The 16,746-nt window shown below is 53.5% G+C and overlaps 3 protein-coding genes across 15 annotated transcripts; 1 reads left to right on the top strand and 2 right to left on the bottom strand.

Moving 5' to 3' along the window:
* Nucleotides 1–55: 55 nt before the first annotated feature.
* On the top strand, nt 56–1,250 carry TMEM223 (transmembrane protein 223). The gene is made up of 2 exons (XM_036861006.1): nt 56–387; nt 809–1,250. The coding sequence occupies exons 1-2, from the start codon at nt 72–74 to the stop codon at nt 1,099–1,101; spliced, it is 609 nt and encodes a 202-aa protein (XP_036716901.1). The 5' UTR covers nt 56–71; the 3' UTR covers nt 1,102–1,250.
* Nucleotides 1,251–1,338: 88 nt separating this feature from the next.
* TMEM179B (transmembrane protein 179B) lies at nt 1,339–3,583 on the bottom strand. 3 transcript variants are annotated; one of them, XM_036861003.1, is made up of 5 exons: nt 3,454–3,578; nt 2,399–2,586; nt 2,184–2,315; nt 1,937–2,015; nt 1,339–1,689 (listed from the first exon to the last, which is right to left on the bottom strand). In XM_036861003.1, exons 1-5 carry the CDS (start codon nt 3,547–3,549, stop codon nt 1,528–1,530), a joined length of 657 nt encoding a protein of 218 aa, XP_036716898.1. In that variant the 5' UTR covers nt 3,550–3,578; the 3' UTR covers nt 1,339–1,527. The 3 variants fall into 3 exon arrangements, with proteins under 3 accessions (XP_036716898.1, XP_036716899.1, XP_036716900.1); XM_036861004.1 differs by having other exon boundaries at nt 1,344–1,689; nt 3,419–3,550; XM_036861005.1 differs by lacking the exon at nt 2,399–2,586 and having other exon boundaries at nt 1,344–1,689; nt 2,184–2,313; nt 3,429–3,583.
* TAF6L (TATA-box binding protein associated factor 6 like) lies at nt 1,344–14,963 on the bottom strand. Of its 11 annotated transcripts, XM_036860998.1 has the most exons (17): nt 14,631–14,774; nt 14,036–14,096; nt 12,269–12,428; nt 11,839–11,925; nt 11,021–11,171; nt 10,815–10,865; nt 10,155–10,249; nt 8,608–8,682; nt 8,246–8,466; nt 7,763–7,895; nt 4,569–4,697; nt 3,454–4,449; nt 2,757–2,859; nt 2,399–2,586; nt 2,184–2,315; nt 1,937–2,015; nt 1,344–1,689 (listed from the first exon to the last, which is right to left on the bottom strand). In XM_036860998.1, exons 2-12 carry the CDS (start codon nt 14,041–14,043, stop codon nt 3,679–3,681), a joined length of 1,881 nt encoding a protein of 626 aa, XP_036716893.1. In that variant the 5' UTR covers nt 14,044–14,096; nt 14,631–14,774; the 3' UTR covers nt 1,344–1,689; nt 1,937–2,015; nt 2,184–2,315; nt 2,399–2,586; nt 2,757–2,859; nt 3,454–3,678. The 11 variants fall into 11 exon arrangements, with proteins under 11 accessions (XP_036716893.1, XP_036716888.1, XP_036716890.1 ...); XM_036860993.1 differs by lacking the exons at nt 1,344–1,689; nt 1,937–2,015; nt 2,184–2,315; ... (1 more) ...; nt 2,757–2,859; nt 14,631–14,774 and adding exons at nt 14,312–14,451; nt 14,840–14,949 and having other exon boundaries at nt 3,577–4,449; nt 11,021–11,335; nt 11,839–11,920; XM_036860995.1 differs by lacking the exons at nt 1,344–1,689; nt 1,937–2,015; nt 2,184–2,315; ... (1 more) ...; nt 2,757–2,859; nt 14,631–14,774 and adding an exon at nt 14,840–14,963 and having other exon boundaries at nt 3,577–4,449; nt 11,021–11,335; nt 11,839–11,920; nt 13,982–14,096.
* Between the last annotated feature and the right edge of the window lie 1,783 nt (nt 14,964–16,746).

Here is a 16,746-nt window from a genome sequence, read left to right as displayed (position 1 = left end):
ATGGACTCCGAGGGGGTGGGGCGGGGCCAGCGGCAGGAAGTCCCGCCCCGGAAGCGGCGCCGCTCAGGGCCATGGCGGCTCCCGGGCGGCGGTGCGTTGTGCGGCTGTTCTCAACGCTGCAGTCCCTGCCCGCGCGCCGGGCCCTGCATGACGCGGCCCCGCCACGGGACGTGCTGCTCTTCGAGCACGAAGGGGGTCGCTTCTTCGCCGTCCTCGGGCTGTTCTGCGCTGGCCAGGGCGTCTTCTGGGCTTCCTTAGCCATTGCCGCCTTGGCCCGACCCCCGGCCCCCACTCGGCCTCCGGACGCCGAGTCCCCAGGCCGTGGCCGCCTGGACCTGCGCTCCGCGCTCTGGCGCTACGGCCTTGCCGTCGGCTGCGGCGCCATCGGTAAGGTGTGGGCTGCCTTCCTGGCATGGGTCGAGGAGGGCGGGCACAATCCTCTCTGCTTGGGCAAGAAGACTAAGGGGCTCCCGACCCTCCAGGATGGGCAGGCCACCTTCATAGGTGTGTGGTAACACTGGAGTTGGACGTCCCCGAGCGCCAAGCCCTCATACAGGTTCAGGCTGAAGTCTGCCTCTCACTCTGTGACCTTGAGCGAGTTACTACTTACGCTCTGGACCCTGTTTTAAAATGGGGATGAACATCTATTAAGGCTGTTGGGAGGAATGACTAATACATGATTGGGATATAAGAGGAGCTCAGTAAATGTTACTATCATCACAATTTTGTTTTTTTTTATTCGGGGGCACACTGTAAGGGTTGCTTCTTAGCTCTCCAGGGAAAACCCCAATCTTTGCTCTTCCTGCAGGTACTCTGGTACTTGGTGCTGGTCTTCTCTTTTCCCTCCGCTCTGTGCGCTCAGTGATGCTGCAGGCTGGAGGGAAGCAAGTAACCCTCACCACTCATGCCCCCTTTGGCTGGGGTGCCCATTTTACAGTGCCCTTGAACCAAGTATCCTGCATGGCCCACCGGGGTGAAGTCCCTGCCATGTTGCCTCTGAAGGTCAAAGGCCGACGATTCTACTTCCTCTTGGACAAAGCTGGACATTTCCCCAACACGAAACTCTTTGACAACACTGTGGGTGCCTACCGTAGCTTGTGAAGAAACCACCTCAGGTCACTCACCCCTCCCAGAGGGGAATCAAAACTGAACCTTAGGGATGGGGTGACAACCAGGGTCACACAAGAGGCGCAAAATTCATTAACAGCAAATAAAGGAGCAGTCATCCCAAGGGCAGCTACCTGTCAGTACCTCAGAGTTTTGATCCATGTCTGTTTCGCCTTCACTCCTTACTCCCATCCACCCTACCTACAGTGCTTTACACCAAGAACTCAGTACTGAGATGAAGAAAGAAAGTAATATAATACTTTGGTACAAAAACAGCTGTAGGAAGAGGGGGGTCTGTTAATCATGTTTCCCTCCTGGAGGGAAAACTCAGGCTCCCAGCCGTGTGGGCCATGTGGGGGCAAGAGGACTGCAGGCACTTGGGCATGGAGTCTGGCGGCAGGAGTACTCTTTGGTTAGTCTTCAGGAATGGGAAAGGCGTGACCCAACAAGAGCATCTGTCTCAGAGCTCCACACAGGGTCCCCCCTCTCCAGAGGCCGGTATGGGGTGGCTTCAGACTTCCACTGCACGACCTGGAGCACCAAGACCACGCACCACAAAACCAGATTCACCCAAGAAGAGGTCTGTGGGAGACAGGAACAGGAGTGTGAGGAGTGGGCCCATCTCGAATCCAGTTCCACCCACATACCACTCTTAGCTGTTCACTGTCAGGCCGTCAAGCCTTCAGCTCCTCTCAGCCCCTCACTGGTGGGCCAAGCTCAGAGTACACTGGTGAGCACTCTTACAACTACAGATTGTGTTATATGATTCATTATGTGAATCTGTGTATCCCTCAATCTCCACCCAGTCTTTCATATCCCAGGACCTCACTTCAGCATTGTGTAGGTTGGAGTAAAACTGCAGAGTGGTTCCAGGGGGTATCCATGGAGTTTTCTGGGCATCAGAGCAGCTGTGAGGTCAAAGAGACAGTTGTGAGAAAGGGGAGACATACCCTAAATACCCTTGTGCTCCAGTGCCCCTTTGAGAACTGATGGGGATATAAAACGGGGTGTAAAGGATCCCCTCTACAGAGGGAAGGTAGTCAGCCCCAGCCAGACTTCCCTCCCCCTCCCATTACCTAGTTATGTTCAGGGAGAGGATGGATTTGCAGAGGGAACTGGTGCCAAATCGAAGGATACAGGCAGACACTAAGACCAGGAAGATGGCTATAGCTGAGATGGCCAGTGCAATGCGGAGCCCTATCGGGCCTCTATAAGGAGGGAGAGAATAAACCTTGTGGTTGAGGTGGGACTCCTCCCACGACAGCCCCCGGCCCTCAGAGTGGGCAGTCACCTGTGGCAATCCTCGATGCAGCTGCTGTAGACCCAGAAGAGCAGAAGCAGGAGACAGTAGAGGGCCAGCAGGCCAGAGGCCCCAGCCACAAAGTAGCAGAGAGATGGGGCCGAGGGTCGGGACAAGGCCAGGGAGGAGCCATTCAGGGCAGCCACACCATACAGGGGACAGCTGCCACTGAAGGAGCCCTGTGGAAAGAAGCTGCTGAGTCCTAGATTTCAGGCTAGTGACTCTGGATGCAGGCTCATGGCAGGTGTTGGGGATAATCTAGACCAGGGCCGCCCTAGGGAGTTACTTGCGCATTGTCAGTTCCTGTTTCTGGGCCAGTAGATCAATGAGTCTGCTGGGGAAATCAAACCTGCAGTGAGTGGCCAGAAGGATCAGGAAATAGGCGGTAGTTATAAAATACAAAGAGCTTCAGAGGTGCCTCACAAGTTCTGGTCTCCCCTCCTGCAGAAACCCTAGAGTAGAACCAGAACTGTGTGACCTTCAGCTATCTCCGATGTTTTCTGATCTGTAAAACAGGCGTAATAGCGCCTACTTATAGGGATTAAATGAGCCTGTTTATTAACATGATTGCCTGGCTGCGATAAACACTCAGCCTAAACTTTTGGCTTCTGCTACATCACTATTTTGCCATTTAACACATTCTGTTGCAACCATTTGGTAGTCTGATCATCTCCACTACACTAAGCTTTATTTCTTGAAGTAGCTTAGCACAAGTGTCTGATTTAGGGGGGCCTGGGCCAACTTGTTTCACAGCCAGGGTGAGGTTATGCAGAGGGAGTCACCAGGCCGGGCTATATTCGATGCTGTTAAGACTCTCCTGAGGACTCGTTCCTTTGCCCAGAGTATGACCCGGGCGGACGGATCGACAGAGCGCGTTTACCGCCGATGCAACGCCGCCGACGACCAGCCTCACCCGGCCCACCGGCTGAGAGGAGCAGCGTGCCAGAACCCCGCCGGCCCGGACAGCAGCGGACTCTCCGTGGCAGGATCGGCCTGCCCGCCCCCGCTCACCCGGCCCGACGGCCGGCCCCGTCCCGCAGCCGCACCTGGGTCCGGGTCAGCGCCGCGGCCGCCACGGCTCCGCATAAGAAGGCGGTAGCGAAGACCACGAGCTCGACGCGTTGCAGCCAAGGCAGAGCCATGGCTCCCTCGCCACCAGGAAGCGCCGCTGTGGGAGCCAACCGCCCAAGCCCCGCCTCATCCGGCGCGACCCACGAGCGTGGAGACGTCACTTCCGGGCGCGGGATTTATTCACAGAGGCCAGCGCCGCCTCAAAGCGGCAGGTACAGCGAGTAGTCCGAGAGCGCCCAGCGGCGGGCCGGGCGGCCGGTGCGGCCGATCATGGGCAGCTTCTGCACGTAACGAGAGGCCGGGCTGGGCCCGTACGGCGCGGGGAAGGCAGTCTGGAAGAGGCGCCCGCGGCATCGCCTCCCTGCTTGCCGCCCGGCGATGATGAAACGGAAGTGAGGGGCCCCGCGCGGGGCGAAACGGCTCTTCTGGAAGACGTCGCGGGTGCCGGCGCCCGGGCCCTGTTGCCGGGGCGCCCCCCGCGCCCGGTGCACGCGCGGCAGCGGCCTGCTCTCAGAGGCGGCGGGCGCAGAGGCCGACGGGGGGCCTCCGCCTCGGGGGCTCTCGTCGCCCTGCGGGCTGACCATGGCGTTGGCGGTCAGCTGCGGCATCTTCCGCACCGAGTCCGGGGCGGCCGCCGGCTCCTTCTTGTCCCCAGGCGGCCGCGGGGCCGTGGGCGCGGGCTGACCCGTGCCAAAGCGGGTGGCCAAGCTGTCACCGAAGAAGGCGTAGAGCTCCCGGTAGATGTCCGCCAGGGTCACCGAAGCGGAAGGAGCCTCCGGTCCCGCGCCTCCTGGCGGCAGCGGGAGACCAGACCCAAAGCCTGGCTCTGCGCTGCCCCCGGAGGGAGACTCCTGCAGGAGAAGGCTGTCCCAGGGCAGGTCGTCTGAGCGCCGGCACCCCCTGCTGCCTGGCCCACCCTTGTTGGGCTCTGCTGCGTGGGCCTTCATCTTCAGCAGTCGTTCTACGGCCACCTACAAGAGCAGAGGGGACTAGGATACGAGGACCCGGGGCCTGTCAAGTGTCCCAGAGTAAGCCAGCTGAGCTGCTGTGCTCACGCAGGGAGGAGAGGCTGGAAGGGGCGGGCACTCACCAGAATGGCTCCATAGACTTTGTGCCCATCCGCTTTAACCTGGGCATTGGATACTGAATAATCATCTAGCACAGCCTGCAAATTTGTCCAGTAAGTGGACAGGTGTGGGTACAGGACTCGCTCTACTGCCTGGAAGGGAGAGAAGAATGCAGTGAGTGCCTCTTTTTTGCTTATTGCCTCCCAAGTACCATTTCCCCTGAAAGATCTACTTTTATCTCCGGTACTGAATTTAGGGCTCAATCCTAAATTCCCTGCTTGGCATATTCAGCCAACGTTTGGAAGCTCCTGGATGCCCAAGCCTTAATTAAGCACTGGGAACAAAGATCGGGTACAAAGACATACAAAACAAATACAAAGTGACCCCACTATCACTGACATGTGTGCCAAAGGCTAAGAGGGTATAAGTAATGCCCCCTGGTAACAGAGAAATTTAGTGGCCAACTGCTACCCTATACAGCCAAGTAATGTCCTGGCGTAGATGTAACCTGGAACTCAGTTCAAACCACTTGTGCAAAAACAAACAACTGATCAGAGACCTGGACTCTGATTATATAATTTTAAATCCTATGTTTAATTTAGGTGAAAGCAATTAAGACTTCACAGAGCAGGTGACGTCTGTGACAGGCTTAGATGGATAAGTTCTTTGGTTAGCCACAGACTGAGAATTTGAAAATGTTGATAAAATTAACAGGTTCCTAGAAAAATAAAACTTAATGCTGATTCAAGAAAGATGAAAGCTTGGGACTTCCCTGGTGGTCCAGTGGTACAGAATCCACCTTACAATGCAGGGGATGCGGGTTTGATCCCTGGTCAGGGAACTAAGATCCCACATGCTGCGGGGCAACTAAGCCTCTGTGCCACAACTACTGAGCTCGCGCGCCTCAACTAGAACCCACGCGCTCTGGAACCCACGTGCCACAACTACAGAGCCCACGCGCCCTGGAGCCTGCACACCACAACTAGAGAGAAGCCCGCGTGCTGCAACAAAAGATCCCGCCTGCCACAACTAAGACCCAACGCAGCCAAAAATAAAGAAAGAAAGAAATTAAAAAAAAAAAAAAAAGAAATATGAAAGCTCAAATAATTCTGTAACCATAGTAGTTAAAAATAACCACAAAACACCATGCCAGAATTTACAGTCTACAGACATTCAAGGAAAACAGCGTCTCAATAAAATAAAATAAAATTTAATTTAAAAATATAAAGTATAAAAAATAAATACTCCCTCCCTACCTCATCCCATAAAGCCAGTATAACCCTGATACTAAAACCATGTAAGGACAGTATGTGAGGAAACTTAATGATTGATTTCACTCATAAATAGAGATAAATCATTTAAAATTTTAGTAAAGGGCTTCCCTGGTTAAGAACCCGCCTGCTGGGGCCTTCCCTGGTGGTGCAGTGGTTACAAATCCGCCTGCCAACGCAGGGGACACGGGTTCGAGCCCTGGTCCAGGAAGATCCCACATGCCGCGGAGCAACTAAGCCCGTGCGCCACAACTACGGAGCCTGCGCTCTAGAGCCCGCGAGCCACAACTACTGAGCCCGCGTGCCACAACTACTGAAGCCCGCGCACCCTAGAGCCCGTGCTCCACAATAAGAGAAGCCACCGCAATGAGAAGCCTGCGCACCGCAACAAAGAGTAGCCCCCGCTCACCGCAACTAGAGAAAGCCCGCGTGCAGCAATGAAGACCCAACACAGCCAAAAAAATAAAATAAAATAAAAAATAAAAAAATAAATAAAAAAAAAAGAACCCGCCTGCCAATGCAGGGGACATGGGTTCGAGCCCTGGTCCAGGAAGATCCCACATGCCACGGAGCAACTAAGCCCGTGCGCCACAACTACTGAGCCTGTGCTCTACAACCCGTGAGCCACGACTACTGAGCCCATGTGCCACAACTACTGAAGCCCACGCACCTAGGGCCCGTGCTCCACAACAAGAGAAGCCACCGCAATGAGAAGCCCGCGCACCGCAGCGAAGAGTAGCCCCCGCTCGCCGCAACTAGAGAAAGCCCATGCACAGCAACAAAGACCCAATGCAAACAAAAATAAATAATTTAAAAAATAATAATAATAAAATAAAATTTTAGTAAAGCCAACAGTATATAAAAAATGTATTATATTCCAATAAAAGTTTTGCATTTTTTTAAAGACTATACCATGACTAAATTGAGTTTATCCTAGAAATGTAAAGATGGTTTACTATTAGAAAATCTATATAGGGAATTCCCTGGCAGTCCAGTGGTTAGGACGCAGCGCTTTCACTGCCGGGGCCGGGGTTCATTCCCTGGTTGGGGAACTAAGATCCCACAAGCTGTGTGATGCAGCCAAAAAAAAAAAACAAAACAAAACACTATGTATACAATTAATCACATTAACAGATAAAAGCAGGAAAACCTTAGGATCAATTCAAAAGATACAGAAAGACCATTTGATAAAAGTTAACATAAAGTAATAATAAAACTAAGAATATAATTTCCTTAACCTGAGAAAGGTATCTATCTATAAACACACAAAGTAAACATCAGCCTAAATAGGAAAGGTTACTGTTAACACTTTTTTTAAAATTGGAAATGAGACAAGGATGCCCATTATCATCATATGTAAAATGATATTAGTGATCCTAACAATAAAATAATAAAAAGAAATTAAAGGCATTAGGTTTGGGAATTCCCTGGTGGCCCAGTGGTTAGGACTCCACACTTTCACTGCCAAGGGCCCAGGTTCGATCCCTGGTCAGGGAACTAAGATCCCACAAGCCGTGTGGTGTGGCCCAAAAAAAAAAAAAAAAAAAATTCAAAAAAATAAATAAAGGCATAAGGTTTTAAAAAAGACAAAGCTGTCATTATTTGCACATGATATGATCCACCTTAAAAACCCAGAATAATCCACAGTTAAAAATGACAGTTTAATAAAGTAGCTGAATCAATACACAAGTCAATTGTGTTTCTATACACCAGTAAGAAATTAATACCATGAAAAGAAGACACAACAGTGTCAAAAATAGCAAGAATCTAGGAATAAACTGAATAAAGTATTTGTAGGTTCTCTTCAGGGAAAATTATGAAAGGATCCTGAAAGACAGTGAAAGACCTAAAAAAATGGAGAGAGATGACAGGTTCTTGGACAAGAAAGACTTTCTAACTACAAATGGGAGCTCTTACAGCTCTGCGAGAAAAGCCAGGGTCCTCACCTTCCAGCCAAGGGCGTGCAGCCCCACCACAGCCCCGTAGTGAGAGCAGAGAGGCCTCACAGGATCTGCCAAGACCTTCTGCAGGGAGAGCAGGATCTGCTGATAGAGGCCACTTACAAGGTCCCCATGAGTCCTGCGGGAGCAACATTCAGTCAGGGGAATGAGGCACAGCACTGCCCAGCTGGACTCAAGTCCCAGCACACAGAGCAAACAGCACCTGTATGGCACACTGGGGTGAGTGAAAGAGGCGTCTGGGCCGAGAGGCCCAGGACCTGAGGGCTGACGGACCAAACCCCTGGCACGTTCGTCACCCATTTGTAGAATCCCCGGGTGCCACCGCACACCAGCTCGGAAGATCGAAGGGAAGAGGCTCCTGACCTCTCAACATAGAGCCTCAAAGCCAGAAGTTTCACCCCATCTACCCCAACCCACTCAGCTCTGCAGCAGTCCTGCCCTTTGATCAGCACTAGGCCCAGTAGCTACCAGAAGATGTGGCTGAGCAGGAGGGCAGCCCCATCCCGCAGAGTCCAGTGGTCATTCAGCGGGTTGATGGAGGCAGCCAGTGGCTCCAGGACACAGTAGAGGACACTGCCTACCAGGGAGCGGACATAGGGCCCCAGGCAGAGGTGTGGGTTCCGAACTAGGCTCCGTGCCACTTGCAAGAGCCGGTGTAGCTGCTCCAGGTCGTGGCTTACAGATTTCACCTGTCGGGAGGAGAGGGCTGCTTAGGGGGACACAAGGGTGCACAAGAGCCTGCTCTTCTGGTGGCACCTGCCGTGAGCCCCACAGGCTGCTGCATCATCTCCTCCCCACGAAACATCCTCCCCTGCAGTCTGGTCACTTACCCCACTGACCACATAAACAAAGTACGGCAGGAGCGCTGCAATCTTCGAGTTGGTCTGCAAGTCCTGGAGAGCAACCTGAAATGGAAGGGGCCACACTGCACGGTCCACCAGCCCCAAGTATAAACTGACATTTATTTTTAAAGAACAATTTAGCACCTATGTAGTAAAATTTTATTAAACGTTCAAACTCTGTGACTCAGCAATTCTACAAATTTAACCCACTACAAAAGAAACCCACTCACACATACCCACATACAGATAGCACTATCTGTAATGTAATAATAAACTGAATACAACCTAAATATCCAACATATTTTTAACTGAGTAAAGCAGTTATTCTAAAACCAGACGTTTAGTATAATACCACTGGTTGATGGTAAACTATGTATAGTTTATATGTACAAAAAAAAAGGTGAGTGGGTGATTGTACAGAATTTCACTTTCTACTTTGTATGATTTTATATTACAGTACTTCTATTATAAACATATGCTGGTATTACTTTTTTTTTTTTTTTTTGGCTGCGTTGGGTCTTAGTTGTGGCGTAACTGCTCCTCCCTAGTTGTGGCGTGCGAGCTGAGTAGTTGCAGTACATGGGCTTAGTTGCCCCGTGGCATGTGGGACCTTAGTTCCCTGACCAGGTATCGAACCCATGTCCCCTGCATTGGAAGGCGGATTCTCAACCACTGGACCACCAGGGAAGTCCCCTGGTACTACTCTCATAAGCAGAAAAAAGAGAGTAGGTAAATGAGTAAAACCATCTTAGCCCTGAACCTCCACCACCTGTGCCCTTCCAACTCCTCTGGATAAAGACCCTAAGTTCAGGTTCTGTGAAAGCGGACAGCAGCTAGTGAGGAAGGAGCTCAGCTCCCAGGCCTCATCTCCAGCCACTGCACTGTTGCCTGGGGACCAGCAGCCAAGTTTCTAAGGCAGGGAAGTATAGTAACAACAGTCCTAACTTTGCAAGGGAAGTAACAGCAGCAGCCAGACACGGAAGATGTAAAACCCTCAAACAGAGAGAGGCCACACGTTCAAGAAGACCACCAAACTAGTCCTCGTCTGACTCTGGACAGAAGAGGCCTGGCATGGGCACTGTCCAGCGGGCCCTGTGGAGCCCAAGAGGCTAAAGCAGCAGGGCTGGCATGAGGTCTGGCCAGGCACCCTAACCTGGCTCCTTCTACTTCCTCTTCTCCTTTCCCTCTCAAGTCCAGGCCAATGAAAGCTACCACGTGGATGCCCCATGTGGCTCCAGGTCAACAGATGCCCCAAAGGGTGGGCTCTGGATTAAGGCATGGGGAGGCTGACCACCTGAGCCCCCCACAGGGCCCTGCTGAGCTGCCCATTCCCTAAGGAACAAGGGTTCCTACTAGAGTAGGCAGAGGAGTCAGCGCTGGCGGAGGGCCAGCCGCAGAGCAGCACGCCGCCACCAGGAGCAGCTTCTGCCCACGTCAGTCACTCGGCGTTCAGAGGACAGAAGGAGGCACCTGAAGGAATTCCACGAGGACCTGAAAGTTGGACTTTGTGCCCCAATTCAGGCCCACGTGCGCACCTTCATCAGCTGTGGATCATCCCCCAGCACAGCCCGAGTCACTTGCTGGTAGTACTTGAGAAGGTCATCAGTCAGTGAAGACACAGCGCTGGGCACTGCCAGAGGGTGGGCAGAAGGTGGTCAAGGTGGAGCCCTGCCCTCTGCCAGCCTCCCCGCCTCCCCCCAACAACCACCGCCATTCCCACACCCCCACAAGGAGCCCGTTCCGACAGGACGCCCGGAGCACAGAGTTGCCAGCCCCTCTGAGCAGCCCGCTCAGCCCTGACCTTGCAAGCTCTCCACGCCCAGCTCTGTACGCTGCCTCCCACCTGCCCTCTGCTGGGCAGACGCCTGCTTAGTCCCTGAGTTTCAAGGTCACAAGCCTCAGGCTCTGTGAAGCTCCATTCAGCAGACCCTGGAAGTGTGACACCTCAGGGACCCCAGCAAGCTGCCCAGACTTCTGTACTAGCATCCAACATGGCATCACGATCGGTCTTAAGTCTGGGGCGCTACCTCCAACTCTGAGGCCTCGGGGCAGGGAGCAGCGCCCATGCAGGGCAGGCACCCCTCAGGCACGGAAAATTCTTGTCAGGTGAAGACTCAGAGGTGCAGAGGCACCACCCTCAGCTCCTAAGGGAGGGACGTCCAGGCAGAGGGCCCATTCCCCGCACTGCCCCTTACCCGATCCTTGAGGGGCCAGGTTCCCTTTGCCATCTAGGTAGGAGACATGAACTAGAACCAGAGCGGAGAGATGGGTCAGCCTGGGGTTCTGCCCCTTGTGATACCACCCACCCTTCTGAGTTCCGCCCCATCCACCAGCCAGCCCATCACCACTCCTCCGACAACCCAACTCCTGTGCCCACCCCATGCAGGACCCCGGCAGTCACCTCTCACAGCTGTCTCGGCGCAGCCTTTGGGGATGTTGGTGGCCAGGGCCAGCTCCACCAGGTTCACCTCTCGGTCCTCGGGGAAGTAGAGCTCACCCTCCCTGGCAGGGCGCAGGGGCAGCGCCTCCTGGGACCCATAACCACACACAGCCTGAGTGAAGAGACGATTGGGCCGAATCCAGGGAGGAAGAGGTGCTTCTACCGACCAGGGCACGGAGCCTATGTTTGCGGGAAGTCCAGAGGTCCTGAGAAGAGGGGGGATGCCCGGGGATCCAGGCCCTTCACTGGGAACTTGGCTGGAGCATCCGGTATTCGCTGAGTCAAGGAGTAGAATGCGGTCCCTCCTCACGGATCCACAGGGACTCAGAACCCCACCCCCAGGCTGCTGGTCCTCCACCTCACACGTGCCCAACTTTGAAAACCCTCTTCTCTTCTAAACATGATCTTCCTCCCTGGACCCACCGCCCCGGAACAGCTATGCAGGACATTCTAACCCCTACACTTGTGCTCAGGCCCCTCCCTCACCCAGAATGCCCTCTTTTCCTTGTGACTTAGTCTAATCCCAGCCTCCCTTTCAGGTTCAGCTCAAGTTCCATCTCTTCCAAGAAACCTTCCCTAACCTCCTGGCCTCCGTGGCCGCCTCTCCCTCTCTGAACTCCTGGCCCTTGGGGGCTGGGCCCAGCACATGTGCTGTGGTGGCTGTGACCTTCCCTCGTGTGTGCACTGGGTCTTCACATCTCGCTGCACTGCCAGCCCTGAGCTGGGCGTGCAGGAGGGCTCGTGCCAACTGAGCCTTCCGCAGCCGGCACCCCACTCACCTCCACGCTGCTCCATCTGAGGGCCCTGTTGAAATCCTCGACAGTCAGCTTCCGCCGTTTGGTGTGTTTCATGAATTGAGAGCTATTCTGGGAGGGGAAGAACAGAGTCAGTCAAGCGACAGGGAACAGGGGGCAAACAACTCCCAACGTCACATCTCCTCCCTGTGACTCAGTTTCTCACGTGCAGGATGTGACTATGGACCTGCCTGGCCTGCCCAGCAGGTGTGTGGTAAGCAGCACACGAGGAGATGCCCAGCAAGCGCTTTGTTCGCCGGAAGCCCAGCTGGCTGGAAGCGGGCTCTGGAGAGGGCGGGCACCATCTCCACTGCCCTCCCACTGAGCAGGGAGTAGGCGCCTGACATATACTTGCTGAATAAACCCCTGGGGGAGGGGGCAGTCAAAGGGAGGGACAAGGAGAGGGGGAGTGTACCTGGGTGGCCTCTCTGAGACGGTAGCACACGTCCTCCGCGAGCAGGGCCGCCACCTCATCGCTCAGCTCCAGGCCTGTGCTCTCTGCCATGAGCCGGACGGACTCCCGAGGGATCTCCACGAACCGCCGCTCTTCTCGTTCCGACATGGCCCCGATGGAGCTGGGAGCGGGGAGGGAGGTGTGAAAGGCCAGCCCAGGCTCCCTCAGAGCCTGGGAGCCTGACTCAAGGCCCTCGAAACCAGTCTTGCTGCTCTTGCTCCAGAATCCCTGAACAAGGAGTCACAATGGCTCTGAGTGTCCAGGTGAGGAAACCTGAGGCTCAGAGCAAGAAACAGACTTGAGCTGGACCAGAGGGCAGACAACAGTGCCACCTGAGAAACTGCCTGGCCTTGGGTTGCACAGAACTGGGTCCCAGCCCTGCTCTACCTACCACCTCCGATGTGAACCTGGCTGAGACCCTCATCAGCCTGAAGCCCTGGTAAAATAGTGGCAATAATCCCTGCCCTCCCTAACTCACAGGGTTGAGGTGAGGATGAAAGGAATGAGGTAGGAGAAACTCAGGGTCTAGAACGCTACACAAAATGGAAAATGTTACCATCACTACTAATAAACAAAAACTTCATGCCTTCTTCCTTCTGATCCTTGCTACAACCGCTACGGACTAAACACTGATGAAAACACTACTTTTACCCTGACAGTCCCTTGCTCAAAAGTCTTCAATACTTCTCCACCACTCATAAAAGGAAAGTCCCAACTCCCTGGCTCAGCATACCGTGTTTGGTCCCAAATCCCCACAGCTGATCAAGCTGACCCGTCCCCCCAGTAAGGCCGCCTCGTGTCTTCCAACCTGCCTTGCGCCCCACTGCCAGGGCTTGGGCTGGTCTGTCCCCCACCTTACTCCAAGCCCCCACACCCTCCTCTTTCTTTCCTAAGGCAGAAGCAGTCTGTCCTTTGAGGTCTTCCTGCCCTATGTGCCATCTGGGACTGTCAGGCTTTTAGTAGCTGGGCTTTTCGCCCATGTGTCTGGTCTTCCCCAGTTTGGCTATGAGCCCTAAACGCAGGAACCTGCTCTTCCGTTCACAGGATATGGCAGAATAAGAAGGCACGAAAACAGCAGCTGGTGACTACTCCAACAGCACAGCCCACAATTCGAAGGTTGGCCCTCACGGACCAAAGTGAGGCATCAGCACCATGGGCAGCGACGCCCACCCATCTTCACAGTGACCCACCCAGGCACTGCCCCACCACTCCTCTCTGACAAGGCTCAGTGGGTCACCAGTGACCTCCAGGTCCCTAAATCCAGTGGGCACCCTACCTGGTCTCCCTGCAGCATTTCTCCCAATAGCTCCTCATTGCCTTTGGAATAAAAAACTAACCTGTGCCATGGCTCCAAGGCCCCGCATGTGTGGCCACATCTGCAAACACCTCTTTCCACTCTCTCGTGTTCCGCATACCCGTGGCCTCTTTCCATTTCCTCAAAAACACCTTATTTCAGGACGTTCATACGTTGTTTCCTGCACTTGAAACGCTCTCCTCCTCTACCCCCAATCCCTTTGTCCAGTGAGCTCCTAGTCGCTCCTTCAGATCTCAGTCTCAAATGTCGCTTGCTCAGGGAACTCGTCTCAGACCCCCACCATGGGCCAGTACTTTACCTCCCAAAGCAGTTAACAGTTTGTAATTATATACTTGTGTAACTTTCCGATGAACACCTACCTCCCCACTAGATTGTAAGCTCCACGCCAGCAAAGATCATGCCTTTTTGCTCACCTTTGCATCCCCAGCTGTCAGGCACTGCGTCTGCACATAACACGCCCTCAATAAACACTTGCTGAAAAAACGAATAAAGAATAGCGATTTTTCTAAGCACATGCTATGCCCGAGGCATCGAGCTAAGTGCTTCATATGGCTTACGCCTCATTTTGTCCACATTAACAATGAGATAGGTATTATGTAAGTATTATGTCTATTTCCCAGCCAAGGAAATCAAAGCTCAAAGAGGTTAAATGTTAAATGACTTTCCCAAAATCATCTGGCGAGCACTACCTGGGTAGGGAGCAAGAACTCAACTATCGTTCTAATCATGAGGAGCGGCGGGCTGTGTGGGGAACAAGGCCTGGATTCCCAGCCAGGAAACTTGGCGTTGAAAACCCGCCGATGTATAATTGTTAAGCTTCTTTCTCCACCTGTAAAATGGGAGCACGAAGTCCTGCCCACACGGAAGGCGCCGAGGGGTTTTCCCTGTTACGTGCCCACATTACAATCCACAAAGTCCGGGCTCCGACCAAGGTCTCCCGCTCTTCAACCTCCTCTCCTCCACATCCTCAGCCACTAGCCATACTGTTAACGAGGCGTGGGAACTGACCTCTACCGGTCTCCGTGATGAGCATCCTCCCACCCAGCCTCGCTTCATCCTAGATCTAGAGGTGGTGGGGTACGCGGGAGGAGGTCAGAGGTTACCGAACTTGGGTCACGTGGTCAGCGAAGGGGGCGGGGCGGGCCCCCAGCGGAGCTGGCTCCCAGGCCGGTGAGCGCGCGGCCCACAGCAGGACGGGCCTTCGAGGGCCTGCTCACCTGAGGGCTCCGGCACGGCGAAGGCGGTTACCGAGACGGCGGTAACGGTGACGGTTACGGTGGTGGCAGCGCCGCTGGCTCCCACTCACCCAGCTCGCACTAATTCCCTCTCTCGGCGCTCAGGCTCCTCCCTCTACAAACACAGCCAATCGACGAGCGCCTTGAGGAGTTCCCGCCCACCAGAAGACTTCCCGCTACCCGATTGGCCACTGTGATGGCGCTGTAAAAGGCTCAGGGCGCCAGAGGTCACGTGATGCTGAAGACTCGCGCTTCTTAAAGCAACAGCTCTTGGGAGCTTTGCCGGGTGTGTATGGTTCGGTGTACGTTTTAATAACCATGTTCTCGAGGAAAGCGTCCGCATTCCCTTGTCTACTCCTGAGTTTCAGAGCACTTGCATTTACACGAATGCATTGATGCTTTAGACTTTGGCGTCTGCGTTAGTTTTGCTGCCCGCTTGGTGGGGATCAGCTTACCTCTCCCACATCACCTGCCACTTCCCCTTCCGGAAGGTTGGATGGGGCTCTCAGTAGGTATTCTCTGCCGGCAAAAGGGTCTTCTGACTGGGCCAGACACACCCCGTGCAAGCTCTAGACTCCAGGGCTCTACCCATTCGGGCACCCTACCTCGTATCCTCCCCATTTCTGTCCAATAAGCCAAATATAAGCCCTCACCTACCTCGCACACTTCCTTGACCGTCTTACACGCACACGCTTTCCCGAATTGGGACAGTTCTCAACTGAAAAGCAGTGGGCTTAGTGAGTCAGGCCGACACGGGTTCAAACTCTGATACTGCTTTCGAGCAAATTACCTAAGCGCATTTCCCCCATCTACAAAATGGAGTGATAATACCCACCTCACAGGGTTATTGTAGATTAAATGAGATAAAATGTAGATTGACAGTTGGTAGTTGAATTTTCACTCACACATCACGGGGCGGACAGTGAATTAATTCCTTTATGTTCGTCCAAGATGGGACCATTTGCAATGGTCTATTATAGAAAGGAGCTTTCTGTAGGGGAGCATGAATGTATACATCCTTGCCCTTCTCCCTCTCAGGGTTAGATGCTGCTGCTTCTAGAAAAGAAGATCCTCTGAGACCAGAGCTGAGAAGGCCAGATGGATGGGACTGGGGTTGCCATAGAAACACCACCTAAGGGGACTGTGGCCCTGCTGAGTCTCTTCCAGTCATATTCAGAATGATACTTGGAGTAGTTTCAGGACTGTGCTTGGTCACTGGAGTGTCTGCCCACCTACGCATGAAGAGAAGGGGGGGCTCCTCTAAGGTTCTGAGTCTGAGATCAGCTCAGATCTCCTGGCTGCTGGCAGACCTCCTTGCAAAGGTGTTATTGGTAGGGACAGCCACTGGCAACCTTGGCAGCGTGAGACAATGAAGAGAGGATGGCCTGCAGGCCTGTAGGATGCAGTAAAGCTGTATGCAAGCTGTCTGGGGCTGATGTGCCTCCAGCTTGAGTCAAAGCAGTAATGAGACCCACATGGCCATAGATGGGAGAAAGGTGGCTCCCACTCACTCCCCAGCCACCCAATGCCAAAAGCTATGATGGTTTTAGAGTTAGACGATTAAAATAATTTTTAAAAATAACAGCTCCACTACTCATTAGTTGTGTGACCTTAGGCATGTTTAATTCATCCCTCCGACCTGTTTTATCATCTGTCAAGTGGGGTGACAGAATGTTACATGGAACTGTTGTGAAAATTCAATAATGTGTGTAAAGGATTTAACATGTTACCAGGCACATACTCCTGTCACTATTAAGCCTATGACCTCTTTAAGAGACTGTAACTTCCTGGGAATTCCCTGGTGGTCCAGTGGTTAAGACTCTGTGCTTTCACTGCTGAGGGCCTGGGTTAAATCCCTGGTCAGGGAACTAAGATCCCAAAGCTGCATG

Source organism: Balaenoptera musculus, chromosome 8 (assembly GCF_009873245.2).
Source record: "Balaenoptera musculus isolate JJ_BM4_2016_0621 chromosome 8, mBalMus1.pri.v3, whole genome shotgun sequence".
NCBI lineage: Eukaryota > Metazoa > Chordata > Mammalia > Artiodactyla > Balaenopteridae > Balaenoptera > Balaenoptera musculus.
This window is presented reverse-complemented; position numbering and strand designations above follow the sequence as displayed.

What these genes read in the sequence shown, in the direction of transcription:
- TMEM223 (XM_036861006.1), top strand. Translation starts at nt 72, where the DNA reads ATGGCGGCTCCCGGGCGGCGGTGCGTTGTGCGGCTGTTCTCAACGCTG. An exon ending in CGTCGGCTGCGGCGCCATCG is followed by an intron (nt 388 to 808) that starts GTAAGGTGTGGG and finishes CTCTTCCTGCAG; the next exon opens with GTACTCTGGTACTTGGTGCT.
- TMEM179B (XM_036861003.1), bottom strand. Translation starts at nt 3,549, where the DNA reads ATGGCTCTGCCTTGGCTGCAACGCGTCGAGCTCGTGGTCTTCGCTACC. An exon ending in CGGCGCTGACCCGGACCCAG is followed by an intron (nt 2,587 to 3,453) that starts GTGCGGCTGCGG and finishes TTCTTTCCACAG; the next exon opens with GGCTCCTTCAGTGGCAGCTG. An exon ending in TGCATCGAGGATTGCCACAG is followed by an intron (nt 2,316 to 2,398) that starts GTGACTGCCCAC and finishes CCCTCCTTATAG; the next exon opens with AGGCCCGATAGGGCTCCGCA.
- TAF6L (XM_036860990.1), bottom strand. Translation starts at nt 13,739, where the DNA reads ATGGAAAGAGGCCACGGGTATGCGGAACACGAGAGAGTGGAAAGAGGT. An exon ending in TCAGATGGAGCAGCGTGGAG is followed by an intron (nt 11,336 to 11,838) that starts GTGAGTGGGGTG and finishes TCCTTGACTCAG; the next exon opens with CGAATACCGGATGCTCCAGC. An exon ending in CGCCGAGACAGCTGTGAGAG is followed by an intron (nt 10,866 to 11,020) that starts GTGACTGCCGGG and finishes CTCTGGTTCTAG; the next exon opens with TTCATGTCTCCTACCTAGAT.